Genomic DNA, 16623 nt, shown 5'->3' on the forward strand with positions numbered 1-16623 from the left:
CTCCTGGCATTATAGACAAAAGGATAACATAGTAGGAAACACATAGGGTGTATTTCCTGTGGGGAAAAAATAATCCTCTCATCCCTAATTCTTATGAAATTTTGAAGGGAAAAGGACAGCCCTAAGTAAAGGAGTAAGACTGTACAAGTGTGTGCATGTATTATACAGAGAGAAAAAGAGGCTTAAGGATATTAATATTTGATAGTCTAACCAAAGTGATAAACTTTATTCCTAATTATACAAAACTATTTGTAGATTGATACTTGTGCATGATTTATACAATTGTGCCTCTGACTTTTCTAAAAAAATCTTGTATGATTTTAGAAATGTTAAATCTTAAACTCCTCTTGGAATATTTTGCTACAGACAGCTCTCAAAATCGAGGAAAACCTTTTTCTAGCTTTAGCTGGCAGGTAGAAGGTATCTCTAAAAAGTATCTGGTTACGAATATTTAGCCTTTCTCTGAGCGTAGATTTACCAAGCAAAAATTAGGATAGTGATAAGAAGCGGTAATATAAAGATGTAACCTAAAACGCCTACCTATGTGATCTTCCTGTGCGTGACCTGATGCAGGGGGCACTGCCAAGCATCCCTGTCTGGCCTGATGCAGGTGTTTTCCCTTCTCGTGAGCCGCCCCGTGGGAGCGGGTCACCACACAGGACTCGACTCAGGGATGGATTTCAGGTCTCAATTCAAAGCTCAGCTTTGCCCCCCCCCACCCCCGCATTTTTTTTTTTTTTTTAAATCAGATGTTACTCTAAATGAAAACCAGACACTTGAAGTTAAGAGGGGAGTTTGCCAGTGTGTGGACTAGAAATAACCTCCTCAGCTCTAATTCTTTGGGATTTTAAGGGGAAAAGGAATGTCCTACGTAATGCCCTACGTAATGAGACCGTGTATGTTCATGCATGGTGAGAGGACTACAAATCCTGCGAGATGAATGCATGGGCACACTAAGCTCCTTACTCTTATTGCTACGGTTGGAAAATGCTTTCCACTGGCATTTGGGTAATCCTGAATTTCCTCATTCCTTTAGGGTATTTCAGCCCATGGAACTATTTGGTTTCTGGCTAACAAGATATTTGCAGCTATTTCCTTGAATCCTCTTTCCTAATTCCTTTTCATCCCAGGGACATTAACAAATCATTAATTGCTGGCCCTGTTAAATAAAGGACTGTGTTAAGGCCCTGAAAAAATTAAACTGTAGAGCACTTATAGAGCAATTTCATTAAGCTGTGCTGCAACATCTTTTTAGAAATATATTTGCAACAAATATACCTCTTTGTGCTTTACCTAGCAAAGCTGTCCAGAGAGTATTTTCTTTGCATTAGAAGAAGTGTAAAATGAATGAATTATAATTCAATCACTGTGCTAATGTCACAATACTAAACTCTTCTATGCATACTGATGCAATGTATTAACACAGGGTATTACTCGTTTTCCACAAAATATCACACAAAAGGGTCATACCTGAGCCCAGCTGCCTTCTTCAGACTCTTTCTGTGTTATCAGCAGGAAGTAATTAGTAAAGCAGGTAAAAAGACAATAAAAATGAGTTAAAAAGAAGATGCAAACTGTTTCATGCATATGTTAATCTTAGTACAAATGAAACCACACACATAAAATGTGCTGATAAAATATCTGAACTCATGTCTGTGGCAACACTCTGGGCTAAACTACCTGAAGAATTACAAGTTAAGATAAAGAACATAAATCTTAGTAGGGCCAATCTAGCTAGGTTTGCAAGACATAAAATCTTTATAGCTTGGTGAAACTTTACAGCATTGTCTCAAGATCTTTTTATAGTTTTCCAATCAAAACAAACTCATTTGTTCTTCAGAGTTGAATATTAACAGAAACATTTTTGTTTCTATTTAAGTATTGCAACATTCACAATAAAAGCTGTGAGTTTGTGAAGAGATTGTAAAGGAACTTTTTATATAATATTTTTACGATCAAAAAATACTGCTGTGCCTGGCCACCTAGCCAGGATCAACTCTATTTCTGGCCAACTGAGTGTTGTTATATTGGGATTTATCTTTACCAACAATAATAAAACTGAAAAGCAGCTTAAAAAAACCCATACTGATAAGAATTTACTTTATGAATGTTTGTGAGAATACATTAAATAGTAGAACAAGCATAAAATGCTAAGAAATCAGCCTTTACTGCATTAAGATTTAGGTTTAGCTCCTTCCCCCACTATTTATGGATTGAACCGACTGTAAAGTTTTTGAAGTTAAAGATGTATCTTCATGTATCTTGCTGTAAAAGATTATATTGTCTTTTGTCATTAGGGAGTTGTTGTTATGAAGTAATGAAGTGCTAAAACCAAAACTTAAAATATCATATGTTCCAAGGAAAACAATTGGAATGGTTAACTAAAATCTATTAATATATATTTCTGTCCCCATAGATCTACTAAAAATAAATAAATGACACACACAGCATGTCTTAAATCAAAGAACAGGAATACACTGGTATGGACACGGAAGACTCAAATCTACTGAAAATATTGAATTGTGATTAAGCACCATTTTCAAGCCTTTTTTTCAGTTACTTCTTTCTGTTTCATCAAAACCAGATAAATGGATATGTTGCACCTGAAGTGGCTACAAGGTCATTTTACTTAATGAGGTTTTACACTGGCAATGAAACTGTAATGTGCTGTAAAACTCCAATACCATTTTTAGGGTGCTGCAACCCTTGTGGTTGCAGTACAGCTTGTATATTCTTCTGCAGAGAAACAACATAATTGTCCCTTAAATTCGCTTTCACTACTCCTTTTGCCTTTCTAAGCGCATGCTTGGGAAGAGGAGATAGCATTCGTGTAAAAGCAGATACATCTTTCTTCTCTTTCTAGCACTGAAACGCGGTTTAAATGAAATTGGAAAGACTAACCGTTTTAGCTGGAGCAGCGAGATTTTCCATTTCTTCGTGGGTCACCCAAACATTGCCTGAGGGCTATTAACAAGGCCCGCAGGGAAGCAGGTGCAATCCGCATTAGGTAAGCAGTGGTAAAGAAGAAAGGCAGCACCACTGTAAGTTAACAGCGTATAGCATCACTGTGAGCACAACCACGGCCTTGCCTCTATCGAGCCGCAGCTAGAGAGCGAACTTCGCACAACGCGCTCTCTCTCTTTGCTTTACAGGGCTCCGAACAGACGTCACGGATTATTTTAACTAGAACTGACGGACGAAACGTTTAATCCGGTAGAGTACCGTCCCAAAGGAAAGAGTGAGAATTAAAAGTCAGGCTTCACACGCAAGCGGCAAGCGCGACCTTTAGGTCATAACTCTGGAGGGAAGCTGCTGTTCTGAAAGATTTTCCAGTCTAAATATTCTGCGCACATCACACGCTCTTATTGTAATCTAAATAAACATTACTTCCCACACATTTCTGAAAGTCAAAAATGTCAAGAGAATTCATTTGTAAAACTATTTTTCCCCGTTCTATCGTTTTCAGTGAGATTACTGCTAGGACAGTGAGACAAGGAAGGGGGAGGTGGAAGCCTGCTGTGCCCATAGGGTGGGAGGTGCTGTGCTCTCCTGAGAGGTCAAGTAAATTCACTCCTTTTTCGAGCAAGAGGAAAGGCAGGAAGACTTAGGACTCGGAAGTGCACTTTCCACAGCAGTACAACTTTCTGCAGCCAATTACTCAGGGAGAAGTCAGAAACAAAGCAGAATTATTCCCAGTATTGAATGTTTTACATGCCACAAGTGTCGTTCCCCTTACGCTTTGAATCAAAGAAAAAGCATGAAATTTGTTTAGTAATTCAAGGTTGTATTGAGTGCATACTGCTTTACTTAAGTAAAACACTTGCATTATGGTTCATAGTATTACCATGGTTATAAGACATACAACGGTTCTGTGGGGAGAAAATATCAGAAAAATAACTGTAATTTTTATAGAATTTTAGCAATGTCACAATAAAACACTAGTCAACGGGAACATCTGATTTCTGTTGCCCAGCTTCTCAACTGCCTACATATCTCTGTGATTCTGGATCAAATGCTGAACCCCCTTTGAGGATTTCAACTCCAATTCCCACCAAAGGATTCTTTAAAAATTCTACAAAGGTCAGAGATGAAAGGACATATGAATATTATTATTATAATAACCTCAGCAGTAGAAGTCTGATCTGCACAACTTGAGTAGCAGTCTTTGTCCTTCACCTCTCTGCATACTTCCCACCTGACCAAGCCTCATTTTTTTGCTTATTCAGTATTTTTGTTACAGCCTCTGTTGTCTCTTTCATAGCCATCAAGATCTGGCTCTCATGAAACTCCCTTTCTTTACTTGTTTCTTTTTTCCCCAACGTTTTCACCTGTTTTTCTTCACTGTCCAACAAAACGTGCTTTCTGTCTATAGCACGCACATTCACATTCTCCCCCAATGTACGTTCTTACTCTTGCCTCCTTCCTTTCGGACCTGTGTCTGTGCTTCTCCTTCACCTGCCTCCTTTCCCTCTGCTGCCATGCTCTCTCCTCTCCCTTCCCCCCCAGGAGGCATGCACTCCCTTGCTCCCTTCCCAACTCCATTTATTGCTTCTCTTAAAACGAAAAGCACAAAGAAACTGAAGTCAGCAGGCCTGGACTAAGCAATGTTTGAAAGGATGCAAAAAAGGGAGCATTGAAACAGGACACAGGAGACCTGTGTTCCTACATCTGCCTGCCTCCCCCCAAAAAAGAAAAAAGGCTGAGTGAGAAACACAATTTGATTTCATTGGGAGATGTGACTTGAAGAGAGAAGGGCAAAAACACAAGCAAAATTACAGATAAGATGCTCAGTACTGATTATTTAGGTAACATCAAAGTTAATCAAAAGCACATCTTAAAACGAAGAATATGCACTAAAAAAAAATATCAGTGATCAACAATCAGGACTGTGATGAATGGTACTCCTTGTCTCTGTAGGACAGTTCACACTGACTTTCAAGTGTGTTACCCAAATTACGAGCCGCTCTTGTGCTACAAGAGTTATTCTGCATACTCTTACAGAGGCAAGCAGGGAAAAAAAATCAGTTGAACATGACTCACTGTTCTGGATGTTGGAGGTGCTGATGGGCTTGTAAGAGATACCATCTCCTGGATTGCTAGGCGGAGTTTCAAGCGGTGAAGAGGATTGCTGATCCCAATTTCTCTTTGAATCTCAGTATCAGACAAAGCAGACATAATAGCTCCGCTCTTCACGTTGGCACGGCAGGCAGCGACATACCAAGCTGGCATTCCTAGCCAGAGCTGTCGAGATAAAGAATACCCCAATTCAGGCATGCTGAATTTCATGAAATTAGTCATCAAGGCACCTTTCAGCCTAAATAAGCATCATACTATGCACAAATGAGAATGACTATCATAATATTTAATAATATGATATTGTTTCAGACCCTTTGAAATTGCCGTGACTTCATACAAACACTTTCTGTTGCTTTCACTGTAAACAGAAATGTAAAGCAAGGGATGTTTTGAGTTCCTTTTAGAGCTACGCATCTGCATCACTTGGACTACCCCTTTTCTGGGCCTTTAATAGTGATTTGTGCCCATCTTTGCCAATACTGGAAAGCTGTTTGACAAGTCTTACCACATAGAGAAAACAATTGTATAGGAACTTATTAACTTAATTTATTTATTTTACTGCTATGCTAAAATAGTTTTTTCTCTCTTTCCGTGTTAGTCCCTACAGTGTGCTCGCAGGGCACAGGCTTATCCTTCTCAGTTTTTATTTTTTTAGTACAGATAAGCCAACCACAGTGCAGATGCCCAACCTAATGAGACCTGGGCTTACTGCAGATTTGGAACCTGTCTCATAGATCATTTTACTCCAGCTAGAAATTCCTGTAATCAAAATATGAGTACAGCTATGGCACATCCGGATTCAGCAGATATGCACTTGCCACTTAACATTTTTTCTTTCCTTATCCTAGTCTTACTAGCTGGCAACAGCCCCTTGTGCTGACACAGCTTCTCAGTCTTTCCTTGTAAGAGGGACTCTCCACTTCCCGCCACCGTGCCTGGCACCCACTCAGTATGAATTCTGCTAGTTTTCTCTGCTTTCTCCTCTTGCGCTACCTCATTCCTATGACTGCGAGTGTCTACAGATCTTTTCTCCTAAAGGACTTAATTTCTATAGGAGGGATACATATAGATGTGAGGTTTTTGTCACAGAATGAAATATATTCTGCTACAGAGAAAAGAAGGACATAAGCAGTGAATGCCACAACCACTGAGGTTTTGGGGGATAATATAGTCAAAGAGACAGACCGACCTACTAAGAAGCTTAACTCCAGGAGACAGCTGACAACCGTGAAACCTGGGAGAGTAAAACATTTCTCTCTTGAGAGTAGCCCTCACCTGCCTTCTCTCCTCACCATTTTCCAAACTACTGTCATACATGGGTTGGTGCTGTGAATTACAATTTTTAATATATAGTTCTCCCCCATCGGGATGGGGAAGCATGATGTTTAATTTAAGATTTCTACTGGGCAAAAACAGCTAATATTTTAGATTTTGTGACATGGAGTGTTGTCATGTATAAGTCACCCTTCACTACTTAACTCTTAATGTACATGGGTATATATACTTACATATACATAAAATATACATATATACTTATACACCTACATAATTAGAGTATTGATCTGTTGTACTTCACTGTACTGTATAATATTCCTTCAAATATGAATCATCAAAAGCACTTTTCAGATATACTGATTAATGACTGATGGTCTATAGTAGCATCTTATTTTAACCCACTGGAAACCTGCTCATCAGCCTACAACACACTGATATCACGTGATGGTAGTCATTATGCCCTACATTTTCAGCAGTTTGTATTCATTCCGGTTAGATAGCCTTTAACAATTACCTGTGTCTGAATTTCACTGAGACAGAGCATACGTGACCCTCACTGAGGTCTCTGAGACCTCTATCCTTCTGTGCTTCTCAAAAAGGCCACTCAGAATTAGTTGATTACATGATTTTCAGATTTTACTCTTAACAATGGTTTACGAAAAGAAAATATGAAGTCAAGGGAATTATTCAAAATATGTCAGCAGGAAAACTACCAGTAAATTTGGAAAGTAGAGACAAATAGAAACTTTTTTTAATTTGATTTCTCATGGGATAGTGAAATACTGAGAAATTATTAACAAGTCTAAATCTTATCTGGGAAATACTTACTGAAAATACTCATCATTTTTATGTCACAGAGAAAACAGACAGAAATACAAGACTCCCAAAACAGCTAATATAGGCTTTTCTATACTGACTCCTGGTATATCAGAAAGCTTGAGGTATGACTGCAAGATGTTTTGAGAAGTCCTTCCTACTGATGGGATGAATGACTGCACTCCATCCACTGCTAGTCTGAACCTTAAAGATACAATCCACTTCCACCTAACTGTAATGAAATAAAGCTTCGTATGGCTGTGACAGTCAAAAAATGAAAACAAAAACTACGTAGATCACATCCATCTGTGTTTAAACAAAGGACCATGAGAAATCTGTGCATAGCTTTAAAATACACTTAATATCTTCACTTAATTTGATGTTACGTTCTTTCCCACATGCACCTGAAAAGGAGGAAAGCTTTAACACTGTGAGCTCTTCACCCTGAAGTAATAGATTCAAATGTTTGCTGCACGTTAGCTAGATTAGTTCTTTAACAAACAACCGTCTGTATCAGAAATGACCATCCAGTCAGACACAGCAGTCTCTGGAAAGAGGACACGTTTGTTCTTCTAGGCAGAGATATCCACATATCAGGAGTGATATACTTTACTAGATAGTTAAGCAAGCTCCCAGTTCTTAAAACGTACCTCAACTATCTACATACCAGCAACCAGAATGAACACAAAGGCTGAAAAGTTAATCCCTGAAAAGTTTGGGAATGTCACAAGGGCAATCACATCCAGTATTTTAACATTGCCCTTTTGCTCTTTTAATGTTAATTTGGACTTATATTCCATGATCAGACATTATGTTTTCCCCAGGAGGGTATGAAATGCACAGTGTCCATCTGCTGACTGTATGCACTGATGCTCATTGAATAAATTCAATACTTCTGGCCTCATGTGTTTTTATCATCTGTATACAACCTGCATTGAATACAACACAGAAGTTGCCCATAGTGCCTGTTCCTCATGGGCACTCCTGTGCTGCTCTCATCATATTTCCCAAGAAGTTCACACACATCAATTTCTCTTTACAGCCCCTCTTTCAGACAGTGGAGGGCATATCCTATTTTGCAGCTAAGAACTGAAGCAAAAAAAAAAAAAAAAAAAAAAAAAAAAAAAAGATTACGGCTCAGCTTGTCTCCAAACTGTCTCCAAATTTTGGATCACCAATTTAGACATCAAAGGACTTTTTTTTCCAAGGAACGTACAGGTTTTTGTACATTCACCCTTCCAGATGATCAGTTTTGACTACAGTAGTGACTACTCTTGACTGACACTTGACTTGAATACACTTGACTGACACAAATCTGGCTCTCAAAGACTATTGAAGTTATCTGAAAAAGTCATTTAATAGCCAAATCAATACAATGAATCTTCCTTATTTACAGAGATTGTTTCTTTTGAAGGAAGGAAGATATTGCCCCATTTTCCAAGGTAATGTCTAAATGCTTGTCTGCAGTTTTCATTTCACCTTTTTCATTGGACAACTTCAACAACTATAACATGATGCAAACATTTTGTGGCGTTCTCCATCTTTTCTTTATTCCCTGAGTATACCGGGCTCTGTGCTCTTGGGCACACACTTCTTACTGATTTCAACAGGAGAAAGTTCAAACTCTCAGCAAGGGTAAATCTTCTAAGAAATTCCCAACTGATGAGTCTGTTGTCTGCAAAACTGCAGATCACACAGTAGATGTGCACTGGGATGCTGAATGAAGGCTAGAGGAGGAGCTTGACAGGGGGCACTCCCTAACATTGGGGGCAGGGTTAATCTCTGAGCTAATCCAAAATTATGTATGTAGACTAAACTGTTCCCTATGGGGAAGGGTAGCTACTTCCAGAGAGAGGGACTGAACACATGCATCTTTCTTTTTTTTTTTTTTAAGACAGGGAAAACCCAGCAAATTGATGACACCTGCAAGAGACCTGCAAGAGTCATCAGAATAGGTGGGACTACAAATCCATTGTATAGACAGTTGTTTCTGGACCACTAAAGAGCTTGTAGTCGCATCAAGCTGTGTAAGAGTGATTTTGTACAGGACTTTCTGCCTTCTCCTCTCCTAGAAGTCTTTTTTTTTTCCCCCTTTTGTCAAGCATGGTGGATAGCTTTCCTGAATAAAGTGTCTCCAGACATGTTCCATAACGCACTCATTTAGACTCACTGGGACGCTGAGGGCAGCCAAGGGAGAGAGCAAGAATTCACAACAGAGTTTAGGCAGGCTTCACAACAGAGAGAGGATGCGATTTTGCCCCCTTTTATCTTTAAGTTAGAATGGAAATTTGACTTTAGGACTTACATTTCTTTCTTGATTCACATATTTGGAAATAATCTAGGGATTAAATAACTACCACTTCTACCCCTCTCATTTTCTATGGCATGTGGGAGTCATTTTACAAACTCTTCAGGTGAAGATATATCTATTTTGCATAAGACCCTCACTAGAGTCGAGGCTGAAATCCCAGAGATGCAATCCTTAAGCTATAGAACAGTTTTTTGCAACCTTCTGCTAACAAATATTTATTTTCGCTAAAGCGGAACATATGCAGTAGGACAGCGATTGGATGTGACATGGTAAGGACAGACCATCCCCACACTGAACACCGGAGGGTCTTCTGTAGCTAGATCAAATTTCAGAAATGATGGATCTGTCTCATTCAAATCAAAAAGATTTCAGCATGGATCTCCCGCGTCCCGTATGAAAGTGTCTGAAGGAACACCTTTCTATTTTCAGTGATATAAAAGTAAAAATACAATGAGAAAGGGCTGGTTAACAGGTCAAATGATCTTTAAATTTATTCAAAAATTCTCAAGATGTAGGTTTTGTGTTAAATTCAAAATTTAACAGCTAGTTTTTGTTTCTGCCTTTGCACACCATCTTACGTAAACCCAGGCTGTGGATTTCAGACATTTTGGGACCGAAAATTATGAGATTTCAGAGACTGGGAGTTCAATCGCAATTTCAGTAGTAGGGCACATTCTCATGACAATAAATTTTTTGCTTCCTGTCCCTGTTCCCCTGTAATCCCATCTATCTTTTGTCAGTTCTACTCTCTGATTCATACTGTCTGGCATCCAAATCTGCTTAGTGCTTATGCCACAGCAAATAGGGGCAGAAGAAGCAACGTTTTTTAATCACCTCTTTTAGAATTTCTAAGGAGAAAGCACACAGAAGCAGCCCAGAGACGCGAGCCAAATCTTTTCCGAGATGCAATTCACACTTACCTCCAGCCAGGCAACCACTGTTGGCCCATCCCACTGTGCAAAAGGCAAACCCTTTCTCCGAGCTTCTTCCAGAAGTTCATGCCTAAAATGAGTCAAAAAAAAAAAAAAAAATGTTAAGCAGACACAGGTACGCGTAGGGAAGATACAGACCCAACTGTGCCTTGCTGGTAAGGGTAACAACAGTGAAGCACATTGCCTTGCCTTTATGTTAGTAACCTTTTTGTTTTAAAAGGCACAGAGCTGTAAAAACAGCAAAAACAAGTAATGTAGTTCTTTCTCCTTTTTGAACATACTCCTTATTTTGTGCCCAGTTGTTTTTGATTCTTTTTTCTCGCTTTATTGTGCCATCCTTTTAAACACCTGGCATAGAAAAGGAGAGGTTTCTGTCTGACCTTACCTGAAGCAATAGGGCATTGGGATACCCAATATAAAAGGATCAGCCAGATAACAGAGACAACGGGCAGCAGAGAAATCTGAGGGATTCCTCCTGGGACTGGCTTAGCTGTGCTCTGACACTGACCCAGAAAGGCTTTATTCAGACAGAAACTGCCAAATCCTAGGCCTGAGCTAACCTTGGATGTTAGGACGTAGCAGGGTCTAAAAGGTTTTGTGTTTGATACACTAAAGCCTGCTAGACTAGCTAGGCACAGTTCTGGGATCCCTGGAGTACAGCTATTCTGCATCTTAAATAAATCATCCTCATCTAATTAAGAGTTGGCTGCAGCTTTATTAGTTCTGTTTAAATTTTTTTAAATTGCTTATAGAAAAAAAGGTCATTTACTATATATATAGTTCTCAAAGCATAAAATACAATTTTAATACAGCAGAATTAAATATGTGGTAAAATTATGTGTAGGTAAGTCAGCTAAACTATCAGAAAAGTTCTCTGCTTTAAATATGCTGAGCAATTTGCCCAGACATCTAATAGACTGCTGTTGTAGTGCAGAACAGAAATAAAGAACCCGTTGTGGTAGCACAGAATAAGCAGTCTTTCCAAAGTCTTTTTTTCCCCTGATATTAAACAAAGTACTTTTTGCTGCCTCCTGCTGAGAGAAACACAAAAGAACGCTCTCAGCAACAAGGAGTAGTGAAAAACAAATTAGACAGAGACTATGCTAATGTGACATTAAAATTTGCTTACATTCCCTCATAACAAGAAGATCTTGGAATTATAGCTTCAATTTTGCTCCTTCCTCCTTTATTGCTGCAGCCTTTGTGATTCAGAGATCCCTTGGCAATGCATCCCTGCCTCAGCAGCCCTTCAGATATACTGTACTTCAGACATACTACTGTGTATACTGTACTACACAATCACAGCAGATAAAAGCGATGGAGTGGTCTTACTTGTAGGGAGTGCTCCTTTGGGGAGTTTTTGCACTGCTGATGGACCAGACTGTGGGAGAATTTGGTTTTAGTAGAAAATGGAACCCAAACAGCAATTTTGCATATTTGTTTAAATGCTTTGCTCTGTATATTGATAGAAAGACAGCTGCTTTAGTTGCTATGTTTCTTCTAGAGCAATATACAATACTACAAGTACTTGACAGCTTCACAGAAGCTTGTGCCTTCTCCTCCCATGCATCTTTTGCATCATCCCTCACCCTTTGCCACCCAGGCTCCAACACCAGCCTTACTTTCTGCAAAAGCAAAATCCCCAGTCAAGTGAGAAAGAGCACCTCTGGGTGCATGAACACCACGTTACCTCCAGCAGCTGGTGGAGGTGCGGGAATCCTGTACCCCCAGAGAGGAAACTCCTGAAGGCCAACACAAGCCCACAGCGGAGGCTGCCCAGGACAGCAGCGTACACTTGCCTCCAGGCTATGTGCAGGTGACATAGCTGGGTTGCCGCTCTTGGGGAGAGCGGGGACCCCGCAAGCAGGACCTGCTCTTCCCCTGCAGGGTCAGCACGACTTGGAGCCAGCCCTGGCCTCTACTGCCTGCTGGAGGCACCACAACAACCCGCATTAGCTAAGGTTTTCCCTTCTCTGGGCTGTTGTCTTCTCCTATCAGGGCTGAAAGAGCAGGATGGATATCCATCGCGATGGATAAAATCCCCATGCGACCACAGCAACTGAAGAGGCATCGTCTCACACATTACTTTAAGTTCTCTTTTTCCCTGAAAAATGTACTCCCCTTCTGTTGGGATGATATGGCAAGTGTTTCTAGGGAGTACCACGGGACTTTGGTACACTTGAAAGCCTGAAGTATGGTTTGGAGACCCAGCATTATTCAAGTGCTTCTCAAACAAATATATATTTCCAGAGTAGGAAAGCACTTCTATTACTTCAGAAACCTGCTGGTACCCAGATCTAAAGCAAAATATAGCTCTGGTTATTGGTTTTGGCTGAAGAAAATGGGACCGGGCCAGAAAGGGCATGCTTTATATAAATGCTATAGCCAAAGACTACTACAGTACAATAAACTTATAATCCAAAGGGTCTTGGGAAGTAGAAGAAAAAAGTATTTCGGATTTGAAATATATTTAGCGTAATGCTAAACTTCATTACATGCATCTAGTGCATGGGGAATGCAGCCTTCGTAAGGCCTGTGCCTCGGTTACCACAGTGGAATACTAACAGGATTTTTATAATATTTATTTCCCCTAAAATCATTTTCTACTTCAGAACTTATATTTCCTTCCCACAGAGGTTTCATTTAAACATCTTTCTAATTTTAAAGTCTATATAATTTATATTTTACTTTTTTAAACACTGTTCTTTAGCTACTTTTTGATATGCAACATTAGATGATCTGCATAACTTGAACCTTCATTTTCTAAAACAGAACTAAAACTAGACTTCCTACTTCTTGACCAAAAGAGATAAATTTAGCTGGTGGTCGTAGCAAACTTGATATGAACTCACATTAGAGAAAAACACACCCCTCTACCACAATAGCTCATAAATGTAGCAAAAATTATGTATCTTGATCAATAGTGGAAATCGTTAGAAAAATGAATTGGGTAATTTGGTATTTCAGAAAGGAATTTGGGTATTTTAGAACTTCCTGAATGCACAGATGCTCTTGTGGGACTTGCTGGGCCTAGTGAGAGAAAATCCCCAATTGCAAACAGTGGCACCTGCAGCTCCATTTTCCTTACAAAACCAGACAACTGACCAGGAGGGGAAGAATAACCTACATGAGTAGCAAAACAGAGCTCTATCGCTGCCTCTTCATTTCTCTACAAAGACAGGGTTAGCAACAGTGAATAGCATGGTACTATGCGGGGATATTCCTCTCCTAAGATTTTGTCAGGAAAGTACTTACTGTACGTTATAATGTGTCCACTTTGCATTGGTTAGGAGGTAGAGAATTAAAATGTAGTTGTTTCCATGCTCATTTAGTTTTTTAGTAACATATGAAAACAAGCTGATAAGGAAGAATTGACATTAATTAGACTTCGCTATAAATGGTATTATTTTGCAGATAAAGCTTTAAAACCACTGACTACCATTGGACTGAAATCCAAATTAAAGTCATATTTCTTATGATAACATTGTTACTGTTTAATAATAAAATTCTCTTCCTGGAGACTCTGTGGGAATAACTGTAATGTGCTAATTTAAAATACATCACTACTTATGTTCCTCACCCTGAGCTTGGTTTTGCAAAGCAAGGAAATTTCATGAACACCATTATTTAGCATTCATCCAAAATCTGAGAGATGCTTGTATTTATCTGATTCAGAGAGAATGCTTCAAAGCCATTTTCTTTAGCATCATTCTCCCCAGAAGCAGAAAACTGGCCAAATTGTCATCAACATACCACAGGACTGATACTTTTGCTTCGCTACCTCAAAGCTGAGTTTAACAGGAGCAACGTGTCGGATAGCTGGAAGCATAACTCTCCCATACCACGGGGACTATGAACGTGCCAATATCCATCTGGACATCACAGGTGCATGAGAACAAGCAGAGGGAGGAATGAATGCTGAGAGCAAAAACGATGCCATAATCCACGAAATTTCCTGTTTCCTATAAATTTGTCCCTTACATAGTGCAAATTCTAGCTCTGTATCAGCAGCCTTCACCACATCCCTGCATAAAACCTAAACTTTATTTAAAAGATAAGAATATTCTTTCTATAGACCTTGTGTGGAAAGTTAACAAGATCTTGTTTTAAAATCATGTCATTTGAATGACATTCAAAAATTTTTTTATGAAGATGAAGCTCCCCCCATGAGGCAACAAGAAATAACTTAGGATGTTCTACACACATCATTAAATTACTCTGCGTAGTGTAGAAAGCAAATCTAGACATTGTCGGGATGAAATTTGAACTTTTACAACATTTCAACACAGATCTTCATATTTCTGCCAATATTGGCATTTTCCGTGGTAGTTCTAGTAGGGTTCACATGAAGAATTCTCAGGGATACAAATTGTAATGTCTTGTAATTAGGATGTGAGATATTAGTCTCACATTATATTATATTTATATAATAAATATATTTTTAGACTATTATATTTAGTAATAATAATTACTACCATCATCACTACTATGGGGTACCAAATTTTATATGATTGGTTTCACAAAGAGTGATAGACAAAATATGCTGTGTTCATCCAAATAATCCTATTAGTAATCCTAATTCAAATGAAGATTAAACACATCAGTGTCTCTCTGGTAGAATGACAGCCAGTACCGAATGTCCAAATCTAACATACTCGCATTCAGAGACTCCAAAATTCAGAAGAGGGGATTTCTAATAAATTAAGTTGGTATTAGATTTTTATTTTTGCTACTGTCACTTTAAGTATTGTAAGCATTTAAAAAAGCCTAGAATCCTCTAGCTAAGATCAGCATAAGACAAAATAAGGTAGTTGAATTTGTATAAATCCATCATCATGTTAAACATCTAATATATATGTGTGTGTGTGTATGTATGTATATATATATACATACACACACACATATATGTTACTTTATCAATCTATTTCTTCAAAAACTATAAGTATTTTTAAAGTATAATTCAAGTCAGGTTTCCAATAGCTTATAAAAGTGACATTATGAAAACTTTGGGTACATTTATACATTTCTTACTCTACATCAGACTTCATGGGAAGCATGAAAAAAAGAACTTCTAATAGAGACTCAGACTTGATATTGCCAAATAATGTTGATTTAATCTAATCTAAAAAGGTCTATCTGACTTGTAAAGACTGCAGTAATTAAAAATGGAGTAAGATGTCATTTCAACTTTTGGTCTTAAGTGACCCAGCTTTTAAATCATGTAAAGTCATCATTCTTTCTCCTTTTTGGTATGTGATATAATAGGCAGACTAGGAGAAAGCAGTAAAGTTCAATTCCCATTTTTACAAAACTGGTATATCCAACTTTAAGAAATTTTCAGGGAAGAAAAACTGAAAAATATAAAAAGGGATAAATCAGGTTGTTAATACTAAGTATGGTTTAAAATCAATAAAACAAGGAAGTGTACCCTTAAATTTAATACCAGTCCAGATAACACAAATTGGGAAAGCAGATTTAATAACACGGTAATGATTTTATATAGGTGCACATTGTAATTGTGCATAAACTGAAGGGTGCTACTCTTTTTTCTGAATTAAGCTTAAGTGAGGCATGTTCAGGAATGCTGAATAAGTAGGATAAATAAAGACCTTTAATATAGAGCTGCAGAGATATTATTAAAAAAAAATAATAAAATTGCCTATGAGATAAACAGATGCATAATACATAACCTTGCAATCTTGTATGTACTCTACTACATGCATTGGAGACCTCTGAAATCTCTAGGTTGATTAAACTTTATTAAATTTGCGTTTGTAAAGCCATTTCATAATCATACATTTTAAATTAATTTGAGAACCCCTGTTCTCTTTGTGTTTTTCTGTTCTTAGAGGCTTTAGAAAGTTATAGCTCATACATACTTCAGAAACATTGTATGCATGAAATTTTCCTTTATGAGCTCCAGAAACACTTAAAGAAAAAAATAACATTTGCACAGTAGATCAAAGAGATGTTAAAGTGAAGAGTCTTCTTTTAACTTGATATTAGGTTAGTAATTCTAAAAAACTCCAAACTTAATATGAATGAACTGGTGAAAAGAAAATAGTGAAATAATATATGCATGAAGGAAAATACTACTGTACTACATGTTCAGCATGAGGGCTCACACAGAAAAAGGATTTGTGTACTCTGGATTACAAAGGTATTTAGTACTCTGTCCTCTGTGATTTAATTCAACAGAATTTATACCTACAT

At 38.2% G+C, this 16623-nt stretch overlaps 1 protein-coding gene across 1 annotated transcript in view; it reads right to left on the reverse strand.

The window, feature by feature from the left end:
* Nucleotides 1-16623, reverse strand: part of PPFIA2 (PTPRF interacting protein alpha 2) — a 335437-nt gene that overhangs the window by 11345 nt on the left and 307469 nt on the right. Inside the window, exons 24-27 of the mRNA XM_062568090.1 lie at nucleotides 10399-10480; nucleotides 5041-5241; nucleotides 2902-2964; nucleotides 1471-1500 (exon numbers count right to left, since the gene is read on the reverse strand). Coding sequence (XP_062424074.1) covers nucleotides 1471-1500; nucleotides 2902-2964; nucleotides 5041-5241; nucleotides 10399-10480 — 376 coding nt within the window. The remainder of the gene's footprint in view (nucleotides 1-1470; nucleotides 1501-2901; nucleotides 2965-5040; nucleotides 5242-10398; nucleotides 10481-16623) is intronic.

Source organism: Rhea pennata, chromosome 1 (assembly GCF_028389875.1).
Source record: "Rhea pennata isolate bPtePen1 chromosome 1, bPtePen1.pri, whole genome shotgun sequence".
NCBI classification, from domain to species: Eukaryota; Metazoa; Chordata; class Aves; order Rheiformes; family Rheidae; genus Rhea; species Rhea pennata.